We start from the raw sequence: 17,344 nt of genomic DNA on the forward strand, positions 1-17,344 counted from the left end.
AAAAAAAAAAAAAAAAAGAGTCGGTCGGTCCCTTGGTGACTGTGAAAGGTGAGAGGTCATTGGTGAAAATGGCGATGGTGGGGACTGTACTTTTGAAGGGAGAAAAGAAGAAACCCCCGAAATCCAGAGGAGAGAGAAAGAAGAGAGAGAAAGCGTTTCTTTTCCATTTACATGTCGAAAAGCTCTGAGAGCTTTGGAGAGTTGCACATGGCGGAAGCAAGAAGGAAGATTCAGAGCGTTGGATAAACACAAATTTCTATTTTATTATTTATTAAATATTAAATTTATCAATTTTAGTCTTTCAATTTTCAACCATTTTTCTCTAATTTTTTTTTAAATTGTTTTAATTATAAATTTTTATATGAAAGGGTACAAATATTTTTATAATAGAAAATTAAATATTTTATTTTTAAATTATATTATTCTCGTTTAACAAATCTTTATAATATTCGGTATTTTCTTAAATTCTTGGATCAATTTATTCCCGACTAGAAGAAATTTTTGTAAAATTAAAGATGCCCACGAGACAGGAAAGAGCTGTATAGTCTTTCTCACCCCGTTCCTGCTTCTTATTTCAATTTTCATGTCTATAAATTCTTTTCATTTAGTGAATATTCCGATTTTTTTTCTTTTTATATATTATTCCATTAAAAATATTAATTAAAAAAAATTTAATGGATACTTTTTATTTTTTATATAATTTAAATAAAATTTGAAAATTGGTAGGTAAAAAAAAAGTTAGAAAGTAAATTTTATGAATGGAATAAATTAAAGAGCGTTTTATTTAATTAAAAAAATAAAGGAAAATAAATAAATAAATAAATAAAAGAAAAGAGAATTTAAGAATACAAAGGGTACTGTGGGGACCGCGCTCCTTGTCGGCTTCTGAGGACACTAGGGCCCACCATTTGAGGTGCATTTTATTTCTCGTGGAATTTTATTATTAATTTATGTTTTTTTTTTTTAATTATATTTTCCATGAAAATTGATTCTTTTTTATTTTTATTACTTTATTGGAATATTGGCCTTTTCCCCCAATTTAATTAATTATAAATTATAATGGGCTTGTTTCTTTTTCGAAAACCAATAATGTATATCATGTTACCTTGTATGATAATATTAATTTAATTTAATTTAAAACTAAATAAAATTAAATTAAAATTAAAACTTGCCATGTCAATCCATTTGTATTAGCTTAAGCTCGATGTCAATATGATCACGTGTATTATTAAAAATAAATAAATAAATAAACAAACCGGTTGATAACCATTTTATTTTCGTAATTATACATATTTTTATTGGTATGTTTCTTTAATTTTCTCTGTAAAAACTCAGATCCACTGCTAGAAGATTTTGTTCTTTTTTAATTTTTCCTTTCGAATTTTCCTTCAAGGCTTTAAAACGCTTTTGCTAAGGAAGGTTTCTACACCCTTATAAAACGTCTTTTGTTCTTCTCTTCAATCAATATGAGACATCACAATCCACTCCGCTTTAGGGCCAGAGGTCTCGCTGGCACGCGTTCATTTCTCCAATCGATGTGGGACTACCACCAAATCCACCCCCTTTGGGTCCAGCATCCTCGTTGACACGCGTTCCTTTCTCCAACCCCTTTTGGAGCCCAGCGTCCTTACTGACATACCACCTCGTGTCTACCTTCTTTGGGGAATAGCCAGAAGGCTGGCACATTGTCCGGTGTCTGACTCTAATACCATTTGTAATGACCCATATCTACCACTAGCAAATATTATCCTCTTTGGGTTTTCCGTTTCAGGCTTCCCCTCAAGGCTTTAAACATGTCTGCTAGAAAAAGATTTTCACACCCTTAGTGTTTCGTTCTTCTCCTCAACCAATGTGGGATTCTCACAATCCACCTCACTTTGAGGCCAGCATCCCCGCTGGCACTCGTTCCTTTCTCCAATCGATGTGTGATCCCCACCAAATCCACCTCTCTTCGGGGCCCAACGTCCTTACAGGCACATCGCCTTGTGTCTACCCCCTTCAGGGAACAACCTCCTCGCTGTCACACTGTTCGGTGTCTGGCTCTACACTAGTAGATATTGTTCTCTTTGGACTTTCCGCTTGAAGGAAAGGTTTCCACACCCTTATAAAGGGTGTTTCGCTTTTTCTTACAATGGTGTAGAAACCTTTCCCTAATAGACGCATTCTAAAATCGTGAGACTAACGATGATACATACAGGTCAAAGCGGACAATATCGACTAGCGGTGGACTTAAACTGTAATTATTTACAAAATTGATTTTTATTACGTAAAGTGATGTCACGTATACCTTACTAATCTAGAAGGCTTTGACTATTAGAAATAATATTCTTTTTATCTTTTGAATGAAAATTAAATGCCCATCCTAAATTAGTTAGGGAGCTACATAATTTGAATATTGTCATTTGCTTTTAAAGTTTATTATATTCCTACCCTTTTTTGACTTTTTTTTAAACCATAAATTAAATAAATGCCCTCGATCCGCTCTCGAACCCTATATTATTCGAATCAAATCTAAAGTCAGACCTTCTCGATCGATTAATTTGTTTTTTAAAAACATGTTTTTATTATTAAAATACTTCATCAACTAAATTGCACGTATGAATCTCGTTTATTAGGAGTAAGACAATCAATCTTTAATAGTGTACTTGTCTCGATGGCAAGGGAGCACAATGCTTGATGTAGCTTATAGAGCCACAGTGTAATAACTCAAGCCCACCGCTAGCAGATATTGTTCTCTTTGGGCTTTCCCTTTTGGGTTTCCCCTCAAGATCTTTAAAACACGTCTACTAGAGAGAGGTTTCCACACGCTTTATAAAGAATGTTTTGTTCTCCTTCCCAACCGATATGAGATCTCACAATCCAACCCTCTTTAGGGTCCAGTGTTCTCGCTAGCACTCGTTCCTTTCTCCCATTGATTTGGGATCTCACAATCCACCCCCCTTTGGGGTCCAGCGTCCTTGCTGACACGCGTTCCTTTCTTCAATCGATGTGTGATATTACACAAGAGGTCACTCTCTTTGTGGTTATATTATTGGATATGTGGTGAGGACTATTAAAGGGTTGTCATTAACCTTTAATAGTGAACCATATGCGCATACGAGGTCTATATTGGTATCAATGTATTCATTGTACTAGGATCGTGCCCTAGAAGCATATGTTATGCAATGTCTGTAGTAAGTAGGTAGAGGGTCTCTCCCATGTCTATATGACCAAACGAGCTCTATTAGAGAATAACCAACTAATTCTCCAGCAGTAGATTGTCTATTGAAACAAGAGCTATATATGTCCTTCAACTGATGGCACGGGAAAAATTCCTAACCCTTGAAATTACTTTCATTGAGACGTGCTTACGAAAAGCTAGACCTCATGACTCCACTGATCAGGGAGTGCTCAATGGAGCCTGCTTCTGAGGACCAATCATTCCAGATATTCACGAGAATCTAATGATTCAAATTAGCTAAGAGGAGTCATATGATATTGGGTTTAATAGCTTCGGGTCGAGACTTTAGGTTATTACGTGAAGGGGCTTGTAGACACGTGTTACTTATATATTGAGTGAATGAGTGTGGCTAGTGTCTATTTGTGAGCCCATGAGTTGAGCTACTTACTCGGTAATTTTCGACTCATTTGTGCTACCTTTTATCCTATGTAAGTAGTATTGAGTCGTCTGACGATGATGAAGGCGTAGTAGATCTTAGCGACTACAAAGCTAATTTGTTTAGAGTATTGTTTAGTCTCTACAGCTTCTACCGTAAATCTATTTTGATCGTGTATTTGTAAATTACTATATTTAAATCAGATTTATTTATTTTATGATTCTTTTTTATAATATATATAATAAGTTTTGTTATTTGTCATTTCTTTTAATTATTAAATTGGATAATATTAGCATAATAAAACAAAATAAAATAGCTTTATATGGCACGTGCTACATGTGATTCCTTTGTTTCACATTTTTTTCAACTTATTCAATTTTCAAGTCAACTTCAAGTTTTGTGATGAGGACAAAAACGTCTTTGTCTTTATATATATATATATATATTTTAAATTTTTAATATTTAAATTTTATAACATCTGGGGTCTCGGAATCTTTAAATTTGATATAAAATAATATTGATGAAAATGTTACGACAATGGAGAATTTTCTACTTTCAGAAGTCAAATAAGAATCCTTGACACTGCCCGAGCATTGTCTACATTCAGAAGAATATTGGAGTCGGGTGGAAATAATAATCCCAGTTGCACCTTCTAAAAAGCCACTGATCGAGACAGTCAACTTGATGAGCAGAAGCTCAAGGACATGAAAGTAAAAACATTATCTTTTTCGAGAATTGAATAGTTCCATTATTGAAATGATTGTCAAGAAAGACACATCCGGGACTCTATAAAGAAATACCAAAATTCTACTTAGGTTTAACATCATTTACCGGCATTGGGGAAAGAATTTGAGACGCTCCACGTGAAGGCAGGAGAGATGGTGAACGATTATTTTGCACGGAAGAGGAGCCGGGATTGAATATGACTTATGAAAAAACATTAATCAAGAAATAGGTCATGGCACCTATAGAAGATGGTATCGGAAATTTTTTGACGAAGGAAGGAAGCAACCACGCAAAGATCTCTAGAAGAAATGTTGATCATGGTAGAAGCTGCTAATGAAGCGGTCCATATTCTCAATAGAAGTCCAATGTTAACCGTGCAGAATAAGCCACAATAGGAAGCTTGGAGTGGAGAAGACTTATGTTGGATATTTCAAAGTTTCTGGACGTGTGGCTCATGTGCAGAGTCAATAACTCTCTAACTAAATTGGAAACAAAACGTTATGCTATATTTTAGGTGGACGTGTGGCTCGTGTAGCTCTCTTGGAGACTATCAGATTGGTCATTGTTGTAGATGCTCATCATCGATGGTCCGTTTACCTGTTAGATGTCAAATATGACTTCTAACATGGCAACCTAACTGAAGATGTTTTTGTCGAGCAATAACGAGGGTTCGAAAAAAAGGGAAAAAGGAAAAATCTACGAGGTAAATCATGCTACGTCGGGCTTGGTATGGTCGTTTTTCTAGAATAGTAGCTCATCTCACTCAATTCTCATTCTAAAACCACCAAAATCGACACATCGTGAACCACCAACGATCAAAATTCATAGGTTAATTTTTATTCAAAATCGATACTGATCGACCAACCAACACGTGCGCGGAAATAACCATTCAAAATTAGACATTTTTAACTACAATAATTTATATAAGTAATTTTTCTAAAATAAATAAGACAATTAAAATCGTAAATCGAAAAAAAAAAATACTCCGTACTAAAATAAATATTTACCGTATTTTAAATCGATGAAAATATTGGTGGGCTTCCCAGTGATGTTCAGCCCAGGAATATTAGTGGGCCTTTTTACAATTGGGCCGAAACCGTTGATGTTAATGCCACAAGATTTGTAATTATTTACAATCATGTCCCTAATAAAAATAAATATATAAATTACAAATTTAGTACTTTTAATTTAATTTTATATTCATAATTTTAAAATTTAATTAATTTATTAAATATAAATTTAAAATTTATTGTGAATTTTAAAAATATATATAGAAATTTGAAATTTAATCTAAAAATATTTAATAATTAATTCAAAAATCTATTTTGAAAATGTAAGGATTTATAATTATAAAATATTTATAGGTTGATTTTTTTTTTAATTTATTCGATAAATAAGGGTTTAGGGTTTACAAACAATTGTCTTTTTTTTAATTTCGAAAGATATTACTTTCACAGCTTATTTGAATTTATAATAAAATTTCATGGTATCGATTGAGTACTCTCGAATAATGTCGGTAGAAAATTTAATCAATATTTTATACCACGATATATATAAACTAATTGGCATCGATTGAAAAATCCCGAGCTGTGTCGTTCTTCGAAATATTGAAAATCTTTTACCTTCTATCAACTAGTCGATTTATATCGTTTGATTGAAACCGACATTTTTATTAACAAAACCCATTTGAAGCGGAGCCGATTCTTGTCCCGTCGCCTGCCCCGACATAGCGCTCCGAAAAATGGAAGAGGGGGAAGAAAACCAAGTGTAGAATTTGTGTAGTTCATGCATATATGGTCTCTCAACCTCCATTGCATGAAAATGCATGAGATTTTTGTTTCTCAAACACAAATTTAGCCTTTTTCTCTTCATTTTTAGGGCTTCCCTCACCCTCCTCCTTCGATTTTCAATTCAAGCATCAGAAGAAATGTTCGGGATGACAGCAGAGGTAGCGACCGTGACAACAGTAGTGGTAGTAGTCACGATGGCGGGGTGGTTGCTCGGTGGAGTTGATGGTAGACAACCAGTGTTGCATAGAGTTGGAGGAGGAAAATACACTTGGACAACTAATATTAACTTCACTGATTGGTCAATTCACGAGCACTTTTACGTTGGTGATTGGCTCTGTAAGTTCTTCATTTAAGAAAGTTGTTTTTCTCCGTTTCTAATATTTTCTTTAACAATTTTTAGATTTTGGGTTCGATAAACGTATCTACAACGTGCTACAAGTGAACAAAACAAGCTACGACAGTTGCAACGAGAATGATTTCGTTTTCAACGTGACAAGAGGCGGACGAGACGTGTTCAACCTAACACAAGCAAAGCCATACTACTTCCTAAGTGGAAGAGGGTTTTGCTTTCAAGGAATGAAGGTTGCTATCTTTGTTGAAGACTCTCCTCCCATTTCATCACCCAAAATTGCAAACCATTCTTCATCTATTCAACCATTAAAGCCTCTCTCATCCCTCTCCCTATTCATCACCATTGCCTTCACTAAATTCCTTCTAAATTAGAGTTAGTTCGTTTAGGGCTCGACCATAGCCTCGGGTTTGAATCTGGTCTTAGTTTTGTTAACGAGGTATAATAAAATAAATTTAAAGTAGGATTTCAGTTAATTACAGACGTCGATGATTAGGATTAGGGCTAAGGATAGGGTTAGAGTTAGTCGATTGAAAGATTAAATTTTTAACTCGTTAGAAATTTGTATTTTGGTTATTATTCGATATTGTGAAATAAAAAATACTTTTACGATATTTAATTTTATTCTAAATAAGTTTTTTATGGATTGAATAAATAATTAATTAAGCATTTTTACGTGGTATTAAATAATATATATATAAATAAATAATTTTCTAAATTGTTAGGTTAATTTCATTTTTTTATTATGTTATCCTATTATATAAATAAATAAATAAATAAATAAATAAGTAAGTAAGTAAAGACCATTAATAATAATTTCATTTTTTTATTATATTATTTTTAAGACTAAATTTTTTAACTTAGTCTTAAATAATAAATAAATAAATAAATAAAGACACATTAATAATAATCTCATTTTAAGTTCTAAATTGTTATGTTAATTTCATTTTTTTTTTGTTATCATGAAATTATAAATGATAATTCAATATTATATTTTACAAGTTTCTTAACCACAACTATATTAATTTTTTAAAAATAAATTTATAATTAAAATAGAAATGTTTTTAATAAAATAAGAGGATCTAAGTATATATTCCCAAAACAAATATAAAAAATGAAAATAATAAATTATTGTGCTTTGAATGGACCATTATCTCATTTACTTTTTGACCCAAACGAGAGAGGATAATTTAAATAATTACCAAATGACAGAAGGGCTTTTTAGTCTTTTAACCTTCCAAATTCCAAAAGCCATCATTATTGACTTTATATTTAAATTCTCCACTTTTTATTTTTATTCTTTAAAATAAAAGAAAATAAAATAATTGTGAGAGAATTCATAATGGGTGATAAAAGTATTAACCATTTTTGTAAATTTGTTACCTAAAAAATTAATTCACGATAATGGTAATTTTCATTTCATCGTATTTTTTATACTCTCACGTGTTTTTTTACTGAGCTCGAACTTCTCACTACAGTAGTCGGTAAAACCGCCATAGTTGCTGTCACCTTCAACGACACTGCTACTTGGATCTTCATTATGCTTGCATTTTTAGTTTCGGTGTGGGTTTTACTTTCAAAAACGGAATTTATTGATGGTGACCATTCGATCTAGAATGATTTAGTTATACGAAATTTTATATTGGTTTGAAGCGGGTGCTCACACAAAGCTTCAGAACAGTCTTTACGTGATTTCGGCCAGTGAATGAGATTTCTACTTATTGCAATCACCCTCGAGATTCTTCACACCTAATCCAACATAATCTCGAACGTTACTAGTAACAAATCCGATAGAATTTAATAATTTTAGGGGTTAAAATTGTCTTTTTGGTTTCTAATTTAATAATTTCATAAATTAAATAAATTGTAAATAGGGAAAAAAAAGAAAAAGAAAAAGAAAAAGAAAAAGAGAATCTCAAGAAAGTCGCTCCGAACGCCTGAAATCCCCACCTTCCCTCATTTCCGTTACGCCGTCTCTTTCTCTTCCTTCTCTCTTTCTCTCCCGTTTTTCGATCCGAAATTCTCTAAAATTACACTGTTTTCCATTCAGAATCTTCAATCAATTCGTAGAATTGCAGGGTTTTTCGCCGCCTGAACCAGTCTCAGGGTTAGCCATGGCGGCGACTCGGTTCTGGGTTTCGACTTTCTTCCTTCTCTTTACAGTAACCCTAACTTCTGTTCTTCACGTTGCTCTTGCTAACTCCGAAGGCGACGCTCTCTACACTCTCCGCCGGAGCTTGTCCGATCCTGATAACGTGCTTCAGAGTTGGGATCCTACTCTCGTCAATCCCTGTACTTGGTTCCACATTACTTGTAACCAGGACAACCGCGTTACCCGACTGTACGGTCTCTGTTTCTTTGTTTTTCTTTTTTTTCTTTTTTTACTATTTGATTGCTTTAAAAAAAAAAAAAAAAAGAGACTGTTTGTGTTTTGTTTATCTTCTTCATTTAGATTACCGGAATTTTTCGTTATTCTCTTCGTATATTGGTACTTTCTCTTTGTGTTATGCTATTGTGAGGTTTGTTTCGTTATTGCATTATCTTCTGTTTTGGGCAAGGATCCAGTTGATTGTTTCGCGAATTTGGTTGATCGTTGTGTTTTATTATCGTCATATGAGGATTTCGACTGGTTTCACTGTGAAGTTAAACCAATTTTAATGCTTAAAGATGAACGATAATCTTAAGAAGGAAGTGAAAATCCACCCATCTGCGTGTTGTTTGACGACGGATGCTTGGGTGTGAAGGATTGGTGCGCCATCCATTGTGGTGTTGGAGTCTTAATTATGATAGCTCTGTTTACCTGTGTAAAAGCTTGCATACTGTTGGCTTGATGTTATCGCTACCAGCTGATCAGACATTTGGTTTTGTTTTTCAGGGACTTGGGCAATTCCAATTTGTCTGGACATCTTGTTCCTGAACTTGGAAGGCTTGAGCACCTGCAATATTTGTATGTTGTTTGTCACAATATTTAATTCTTCGTTGTTTCACTAAGTGTAGATTTGCCCACGTTCTTTGAACGATCTGATTTGCCAATAATTGTGATGGGGTTATTTAAATTATTTCTAGAAATAAATTATTTTCTAGGATCATGTTTCTACTTGATGGTAAACATTTCTAAATTCCTGAAAAACTAGTAGGATATGTACTACTTTGACTTTTGACAACAAAGTGTTTGATGTGTGTGTGTCCAACGAGTATTGGAGTGTCCAAGTGGCGGTGGTTCTTAAATATGAAGTAATAGGTTGGTTTTGTCAACTAGTAGAAAAAACTCACGGTATAATTGTGAGATCCCACATCGGTTGGGGAGGGGAACAAAACATTCCCTAAAAGAGTGTGGAAACCTCTCCCTAGTAGACGTGTTTTAAAAAACCTCGAGGGAAAGCCCAAAAAGGACAATATCTGCTAGCGGTGGGCTTGGGCTGTTACAAATGGTATTAGAACCAGACGCTGGGTAGTGTGTCAACGAAGACGTTGGGATCCCAAGGGGGTTGGATTATGAGATCTCACATCGGTTGGGGAGGGGAATGAAACATTGCTTATAACGGTGTGGAAACCTCTCAGTAGACGCGTTTTAAAAAGCTTGAGGGGAAGCTTGAAAGGGAAAGCCTAAAGAGGACAATATCTGCTAGCGGTGGACTTGGGCTTAGGCTGTTATAATAATACTGCTGAGGGGACTTGGATATCTTTTCTATTCCAAACTACTTCCAAATTCTATTAACTCTTATACTTACCTACACGCCTATTTACAACTCTCCACTCTACCCGACACAATACGAAGTTCAGTTGAAGTGTCTTATGCTTACTTCTCTTTTAACCATTTTCCAAATTTGTGCTCCCCCCTAATGGCCTTTCTACCTGTTTCTTGTATCTCGTCATGTGATTCTACCTAAGGGAAAGCCTATCACAAATTGTCCTTTTAATTTGAATTTTGCTGCTCCTTACTTTCTCGATTAGTTCTAATGTAAAAAATGGTTGGTATGAAAATCTCGTGTGATATACTAAATATTTAATCTGGTTTTGTACTGATTGTTGATTTTTTACTCTGTTGCTACTAAATATGTAGGGAACTTTACAAAAACAACATCCATGGAACTATTCCAGATGAGCTTGGAAACTTGAAGAGCCTCATCAGTTTGGACCTGTATAACAACAACATCACTGGACGAATCCCTTTATCTCTGGGGAAATTGAAATCTCTTGTGTTCTTGTGAGTTTCGTTTACATTATTCATCCTTGTTCAGCTTGGTTATTTTTTATTTTGAAGTTTTATGTTCTTTCTAATTCCAACTTGTATGGACCGACAGTCTTTATAATTTTTTAGTATGATCATCATCTCGCAAGAAGTTATTGCTTGTGAATATTTCATTCTTAGAATTAACTCTACAATGTTTTGAAGAACAATTTTTCTCTATCCATGTTTTGAAGAACAGTTTCTTTCTGCTTCTGCTTGATAGTTGATGATAGGATTATGAAACCAATGGCTGTGATTTTTCTGTTACTGAATTGGAACTAAAATCTGAAAGAATGCTTTCTCTAGCTATCCTTCCTTTTCACATTTTTTGTCTGAACTTTTTCTTTTTTGTTTTGCAGACGGCTTAATGATAACCGATTAAATGGACCAATCCCAAGAGAACTGACTGCAATTACAAGCCTTAAAGTTGTGTAAGTCTCTGATAATTTCACTGTTGTGTAGTAGTCATTTAGGTGATATACATCCCTTGTTTAAATTTTGTGCAATGTCATGTGATCGGTTTATGATGCATTGTGTCTCCTTTGTTTCAGGGATGTCTCAAATAATGACTTGTGTGGAACAATACCAACCAGTGGACCATTTGAGCACATACCTTTAAACAAGTAGGCTTCTGAATTTATTTCCTTCCCTATTTTTATTCTCTTACTATTCTATATTTTGGAATGCATTAAAGTGTGAATGGCAGAGTAACACTCTTTTGCCAGCATCAACTCAAAGTGAAAAAAGATAAGAGAACGAATGATACTTTGTTTTTATCATAATATGTGGACTCAATCCCCCTAATATTGCTGCGCTTTAATCAAGATTAGTGTCTGAAACTGATGTTGCGAGTAACTTCTCATACGGTGTTCAGTAACTTATTGGTAGATCCTTCCTTAGCCAATTAAGGCAAGAAAATGGAAATGCCTTTACAGGCTCTTTTAATTAAGGAAATTGTTCCCTAGCAGAGGGTGATTCAAGAGGTCTTTCTCTCTTACAAGACAATCTGAGATGCCTGAACCCAAAAGTAGGAAAAAGCTTTCCCACCATCTTTCTGAGACTTCATTTTTAACGAATCGCCATTTCTCCGTGCTGCTACACTTTTGCCTAACCACACAACAGATAACTAGGAAAATGCTGTTATTACTCATCTACCCTTCTCTCACACAAACCACTCTTCTCACCGTTCATATCTCTACTTTCGAGCTTCTAATTGGTTGGCTGGCGTAAATCTCTCTACTGAGTATTGGGCCTACCCACTTATATGATTGAAAGTAATGTCGGATTTGGAGACTTGTGATAGGAGGCTGAGGAATTAACTCTCAAATCTTAGATATTCCATGTGCACATTTATCTGCTTGCTGCAGCTTTGTCTCTATTATTGTTTACTCTTTTCCTTGAGGCTGCGATGTCGAGACTTTTGATTCTTATGATTTCGGCAAGGCCATGTAATAAATAATTTCGGCAAGGCGATGTCGAGACTTCTGCATAACTAGTTTCTTCCCACTGCTTCAGGCCATGTACATGATATGCTTTATAGTCTTGGTTCTCTCCATCTTTGAGCAAATATTCTCATGATTACTCTTCTCCATATACTAATCAACAAGTGTTCCCTTTGTTGCCAGCTTTGAGAATAACCCTAGAATGGAAGGACCAGAATTGTTGGGACTTGCTAGCTACGACACAAATTGCACATAGAAGGTGATGGCTACAAAATTACAGCTTCAGAATGAGATAGGGGTTCGGGGGAAAAGGTAATACTAAAATCCATAGTGAATTGGAAAACACTATAATCTAAAATGACATGACAGACTAGTGTTTGTAAATTGTAATTCCAAATGCTTTTGGTTGGTATCTGTAACATTATTTTTCTTGTGTGACCATATGAATTTGTGCTAATGTAATTCTATCAACTGTTTGTTCATCTTGTTGTCTGTTCAGTGAAGAGAATTGGAATTTATCTTATTTTGATTTTGTCAACTTTCAAATTTATCTTATATAAGGTGTGGGGTATAGATCAATTAACATTTGATTTCGTTATCAACAAATGGATAATTATTTCCTCTTAATTTGGAGCAATATTGGGAGAATGCTAGAAGAATGTAACTAGTTGAGTTTAGGGGTATGAGAGTTTAATTATGCTATAATTGATTTGACATCTCTATAAAATCTCTTGTAGAACAAATATGATTATCTAAAGATGCCTCAATTTGACTTTTTGTTTAGTAAAATGGCCGTTTGAATATGAATCTTATATAATTTTTACGGTCTATGAATTTGATGTCCTACATTAGTTGGGGAGGAGAACAAAACACCTTTTATAAAGGTGTGGAAACCTTCTCCTAGCAGATGCGTTTTAAAGCTTCGAGGGAAAACTCGAAAAGAAAGCCCAAAGAGAACAATATCTACTAGTGGTGGATCTGGGTCGTTACAAATGGTATTAGAGTCAGACATCAGACTATGCGTAAGGAAGCTGGCCCTAAAGGGGAGTGGATTTAGCAGGGGGTCCCACATCGATTAGAGAAAGGAAAGAGTGCTAGCGAGGACACCGGCTCGAAGGAACAAATAGGCAATGGCTCGAAGGGAGTGGATTGTGATGTCCCATATTGGTTGGGGAAGAGAACAAAACACTCTTTATAAAGGTGTGGAAACCTTTCCTTGCGTTTGCTCAAAGAGAACAATATCTCAATATCTATCAATATGAATTTAGGTCCTTACCACGAAGGAACAAATAGGCCATGAATAATGGTTTTATGGGGGAAAAAAGATGGTTGAGTTCACTATGGGTATAATAAGCAATTTAAAACAATATTTAGGCAGGGCTTAGTTTTAATTTTTAAATTTGTCTAATTGGTTTATGACATTGATTTTTTTTTTTTTAAGTGAGTGATAATAAGAGCTTTTTCAATCTTTTGTCTCGAATGTTTGTGAATTTTAAACAAATTGTTATAAATTTATTAAACATAAAATTAATAAAATTAAAAGTTCAAAATATTTAAAAATTAAATAGTCAAAAATTGGTTTAACTAATGAATTTTTCTAATTATAATTATTAGTATTTAACTTAGCTTAATTCAAATGATTTATTTAATTCTTTTATATATATATATATATATTTTAAAATATTTTAGATAACTATTGTTTTTGATTTCAGGATGATCCGAGTGGTCTAAGACGCTAGACTTAAGTTCTGACCTCCGTAAGAAATACTTCGATTTTCAGTTTAGATGCATCTCCACATTTTGTTAACTTTGAATTTGTCGGAGTTTTGTAGGGTGAGAGATTTGGTTGATCAATTCTCCGATTTGGTTCAATCTAATTCAGTTCAAACGAGACAGCTCGATTAATCTGGTTTAGATGGATTAATTTTTAGACCTAATTAATTGAGAAGTCTTTTTTATAATTTAACAGAAAATACTCTGCAAATATCCCACCGCTTCAATTTTGCTAACCGATAAACAGAGGCAGCTTAGTTGTTGACGACTCATTTCTCGATAGAATTGAATGGAAAATCGAATGATCTTGGAGGGGCATATGGAGTTGCACGACTGACCATGCTGCCAAACTGGTAAGCAAACAAATCCTTGAAATCTTATCATTTGTTCAGAACCAAGTTTCCATAGAAATTTGAAGAAAAAACTTGAAATCGCCCCAAATTATGTTTCTAAATAGTGCAAGAAAATGGCATATAATGAATTGTCGGATGATCAAGAACTCATGAACTACAAAGAGAAACAACAAATTAGGGATTTGAGGGAATTGTGCTCTGCTTCTATATGAACTTTAGACTATTGAGATGCGATAGAATGAAGAACCCTAGCAGAATCTCCATAATCATCCCTACACCTCCAATCGGTTTCTTCCTCGTTCCACCGTCGCTTTTCTCGTTGGCAGTGGACGAACTCCCATGAACTGTAAATCAAAATCACCGAACAGAGAGAAACAGTTCAAAACCGATTCAATCTACTCCAAGGTAATGATTTTCTGTTAAGTTAGATGGAAATTTTGGGTTTGGTTTTTACCTTTAGAATCTGGAGCACTGCTTGGTTCACTTGTGGAATTTGACTCTTTGAATATCTTAGCTTCTGTAGAGTTTGGTGCTAAATGCAGAAGTGCTGAAAACTCATATACAAAGCAAGGTTAAATACAATACCCGGAAGGTGTTTGACAAAATGCCCAGCTGAGAATTAGAGTGCAGAGTCGTGGAATTTTTTGTAATACTGATGCACTCAAGGTGTTTGACAAAATGCCCAACTGAGAAATTCAGTGGAAAACCATGAAATTTGAGAACAAAAAAACAATGAATCCTAGCCAATATTGTTCTCTGATCTGTCCTTTTTCAGTTTCCTTCAAGATTGTTAAAACTCAATTCAATATATTCTCTGTTCTCGAGCTTACTCCCAAGGTTTTTAAAGTCCTAATTCCACCACTAACCGATATTATTCTCTAATTTTCCCCTTTCAGATTTCTTCTCAAGGTTTTTAAAATTCAAGCACACCTTAAGCAGATATTGTTCTCTTGATTTTTCTCTTTTGAACTTCCGTTTAAGGTTTTTAAAACGGTATGCTAGAGAGAAGTTTCTACACCTTTATGAAGAATGTTTCGTTCTCCTCCCCAACTTACCTGAGATCTCACACTCGAGATGTTTGATACAATGCCCAAGTGAGAAATACAGCGATGAAAAACACAGGAAACCAGTAGAAAACCATGAGATTAGTTAACTTACAGATGCACTCAGTGATATTAGAGGGAGCATGGCAGGCATTGGGAAGACCCAAAGCGAGGGAGCCATTGATTTTAAGGCCAAGATTAGGGTCATCCTTATCCTTGATAAGAACACAGAGGCACTTCTTACTCTTCTGCACCACCTGCTTGAGCCCACTGCAGCAATCAATGGTAGGCGTTTTGGCATCGCCGCTAACATAAGGCAGGCAAGGGGCAAGGCCGATGAGTTGGTCTGAGCACTCAGTTCTATCTTGGTCTATGTTAGAGACTGCAAAAGGAGCTAGCAGGAGAAGCAGCAAATTGCAGAAGACAAAGAGCGCCATTGGAGATGGTGAAGAACAGAGAGAGGGAGATGATGGGAATGGAGCTGTTGGGTGTTTTGGTGTGTCAGTTTAGGATTGAACTTGCAGGGGAAGGAAGAGAAAGGAAGCAAAGGTGTTAAAAGGGAGAGGGAGGAGAGGCCAAATGATTCTCTGCGTTTATCAAGGAGCCATTTTGTCATGTGAAAGGATGGTATGTCTTCTTCTGCTCTAGCTTTTTTTTCCCTAAAAGAAAGGTTAAATTTTAATTTTGATATATATTTTATTTTAAGGTAGGGACGAAAAAAGCTTTCTATATTCCATTTTTCAATTTTTTATGTGATGTCTCACATTCGTTGGGGATGAGAACAAACCACTAGTGTGAAAATCTTTCCCTAGCAGATCGTTTTAAACCTTTGAGGGGAAGCCCGAAAAGGAAAGCCTAAAGAGGACAATACCTGCTAGCGGTGGATCTGAGACATTACAAATGGTATTAGAGCCAGACACCAGACGATGTGCCAACCTTTTCTCCGTTCCCCGAAGGGGAGTAGACACAAGGCGATGTGTCAATAAGGACGCTGGGCCCCGAAGGGGGGTGGATTTGGTGGCGGTCCCACATCGATTAAAGGAAAGAGTGCCAGCAAGGACGCTGGGCCTCGAAGGGGGTGGATTGTGATGTTCCTAATTGGTTTGGGAGGAAAACAAACCACCATTCATAAGAGTGTGGAAACCTTCCCCTAGCATAGGCGTTTTAAAGCCTTGAGAGCTTGAGAGGAAGCCCGAAAGGGAAAGCTCAAAGAGGACAATATCTGCTAGTGGTGGATCTGGGCCGTTACAATTTATTTATTTATTTTATATATATATATGTAAAAGACGGGATGAGACGGAGATTTGGGCAGGGTAGGAAGCAAGGAATATAATCCCCGTCTACTATACTGTTTAGCTAGAGGAAATTTTTTTACCGACTCTCCTCATTTCTCATTTAAGTAGAGACTTTTCATTCCGTTTGGGACGGATTTCTACGGATTAAATAGATATCTCTAAATATAATGAAAAAAGGTCGTGAGGCCTTTATTACGTTAGGGGTATGTTTTGGATTGTTGGTGTGGAGCTTTGTAGTGGGAATTTAGAAATCTACCCTTGTACAATGAATCAATAAACCGAATAAAATGATATCATAAGAACGCATTACTTTAAAAAGTTAAATTGAGCTGATTTTCGTGATAATTGTTGTGCACTCTCTTCTTTGAAATTAGATGTTTGATCATTCATTTTCATCGTGGTAGTGATTAAAAAATTACTACCTGTAATTTTTAGAAGTGAGTGTTATAGCATTTTTTTTTTTAATGTTTGTTTTGTCTTATTTGATTTGTTTGACTATGAATTGAAGCATTAGTTTGAACATATTTATAAAGTTGGAATGTATTGGTATTTATAGGCAACCCGTGATCTTAATTAGGCCTTCTTGGATCTTGGCTAATCCGTGATCTCTTATAGATAAAATTAATTATTTGTCATGTGGGACCTTAACCATTTGTATTTGCAAGTAGGTAGAATATCCTCATGTGATGTTTTTTTTTTTTTTTTTTTTTTTTTTTTTTTTTTTTTTTTTTTTTTTTTTTTTTTTT

General features: G+C 34.9%; 3 protein-coding genes across 3 annotated transcripts; 2 read left to right on the forward strand and 1 right to left on the reverse strand.

Moving 5' to 3' along the window:
• Nucleotides 1–6,249: 6,249 nt before the first annotated feature.
• Nucleotides 6,250–6,846, forward strand: LOC111485528 (lamin-like protein). Its single transcript, XM_023132460.1, has 2 exons — nucleotides 6,250–6,448; nucleotides 6,513–6,846. The coding sequence occupies exons 1-2, from the start codon at nucleotides 6,250–6,252 to the stop codon at nucleotides 6,833–6,835; spliced, it is 522 nt and encodes a 173-aa protein (XP_022988228.1). The 3' UTR covers nucleotides 6,836–6,846.
• A 1,513-nt stretch (nucleotides 6,847–8,359) lies between these two features.
• LOC111485514 (leucine-rich repeat protein 1) lies at nucleotides 8,360–12,616 on the forward strand. The gene is made up of 6 exons (XM_023132438.1): nucleotides 8,360–8,802; nucleotides 9,337–9,408; nucleotides 10,525–10,668; nucleotides 11,052–11,123; nucleotides 11,244–11,315; nucleotides 12,318–12,616. The coding sequence occupies exons 1-6, from the start codon at nucleotides 8,576–8,578 to the stop codon at nucleotides 12,388–12,390; spliced, it is 660 nt and encodes a 219-aa protein (XP_022988206.1). The 5' UTR covers nucleotides 8,360–8,575; the 3' UTR covers nucleotides 12,391–12,616.
• Nucleotides 12,617–14,324: 1,708 nt separating this feature from the next.
• Nucleotides 14,325–15,855, reverse strand: LOC111485523 (protein YLS3-like). The gene is made up of 3 exons (XM_023132452.1): nucleotides 15,419–15,855; nucleotides 14,715–14,807; nucleotides 14,325–14,604 (listed from the first exon to the last, which is right to left on the reverse strand). The coding sequence occupies exons 1-3, from the start codon at nucleotides 15,738–15,740 to the stop codon at nucleotides 14,465–14,467; spliced, it is 555 nt and encodes a 184-aa protein (XP_022988220.1). The 5' UTR covers nucleotides 15,741–15,855; the 3' UTR covers nucleotides 14,325–14,464.
• Nucleotides 15,856–17,344: the final 1,489 nt, after the last annotated feature.

Source organism: Cucurbita maxima, unplaced genomic scaffold (genome assembly GCF_002738345.1).
Source record: "Cucurbita maxima cultivar Rimu unplaced genomic scaffold, Cmax_1.0 Cma_Scf00010, whole genome shotgun sequence".
NCBI lineage: Eukaryota > Viridiplantae > Streptophyta > Magnoliopsida > Cucurbitales > Cucurbitaceae > Cucurbita > Cucurbita maxima.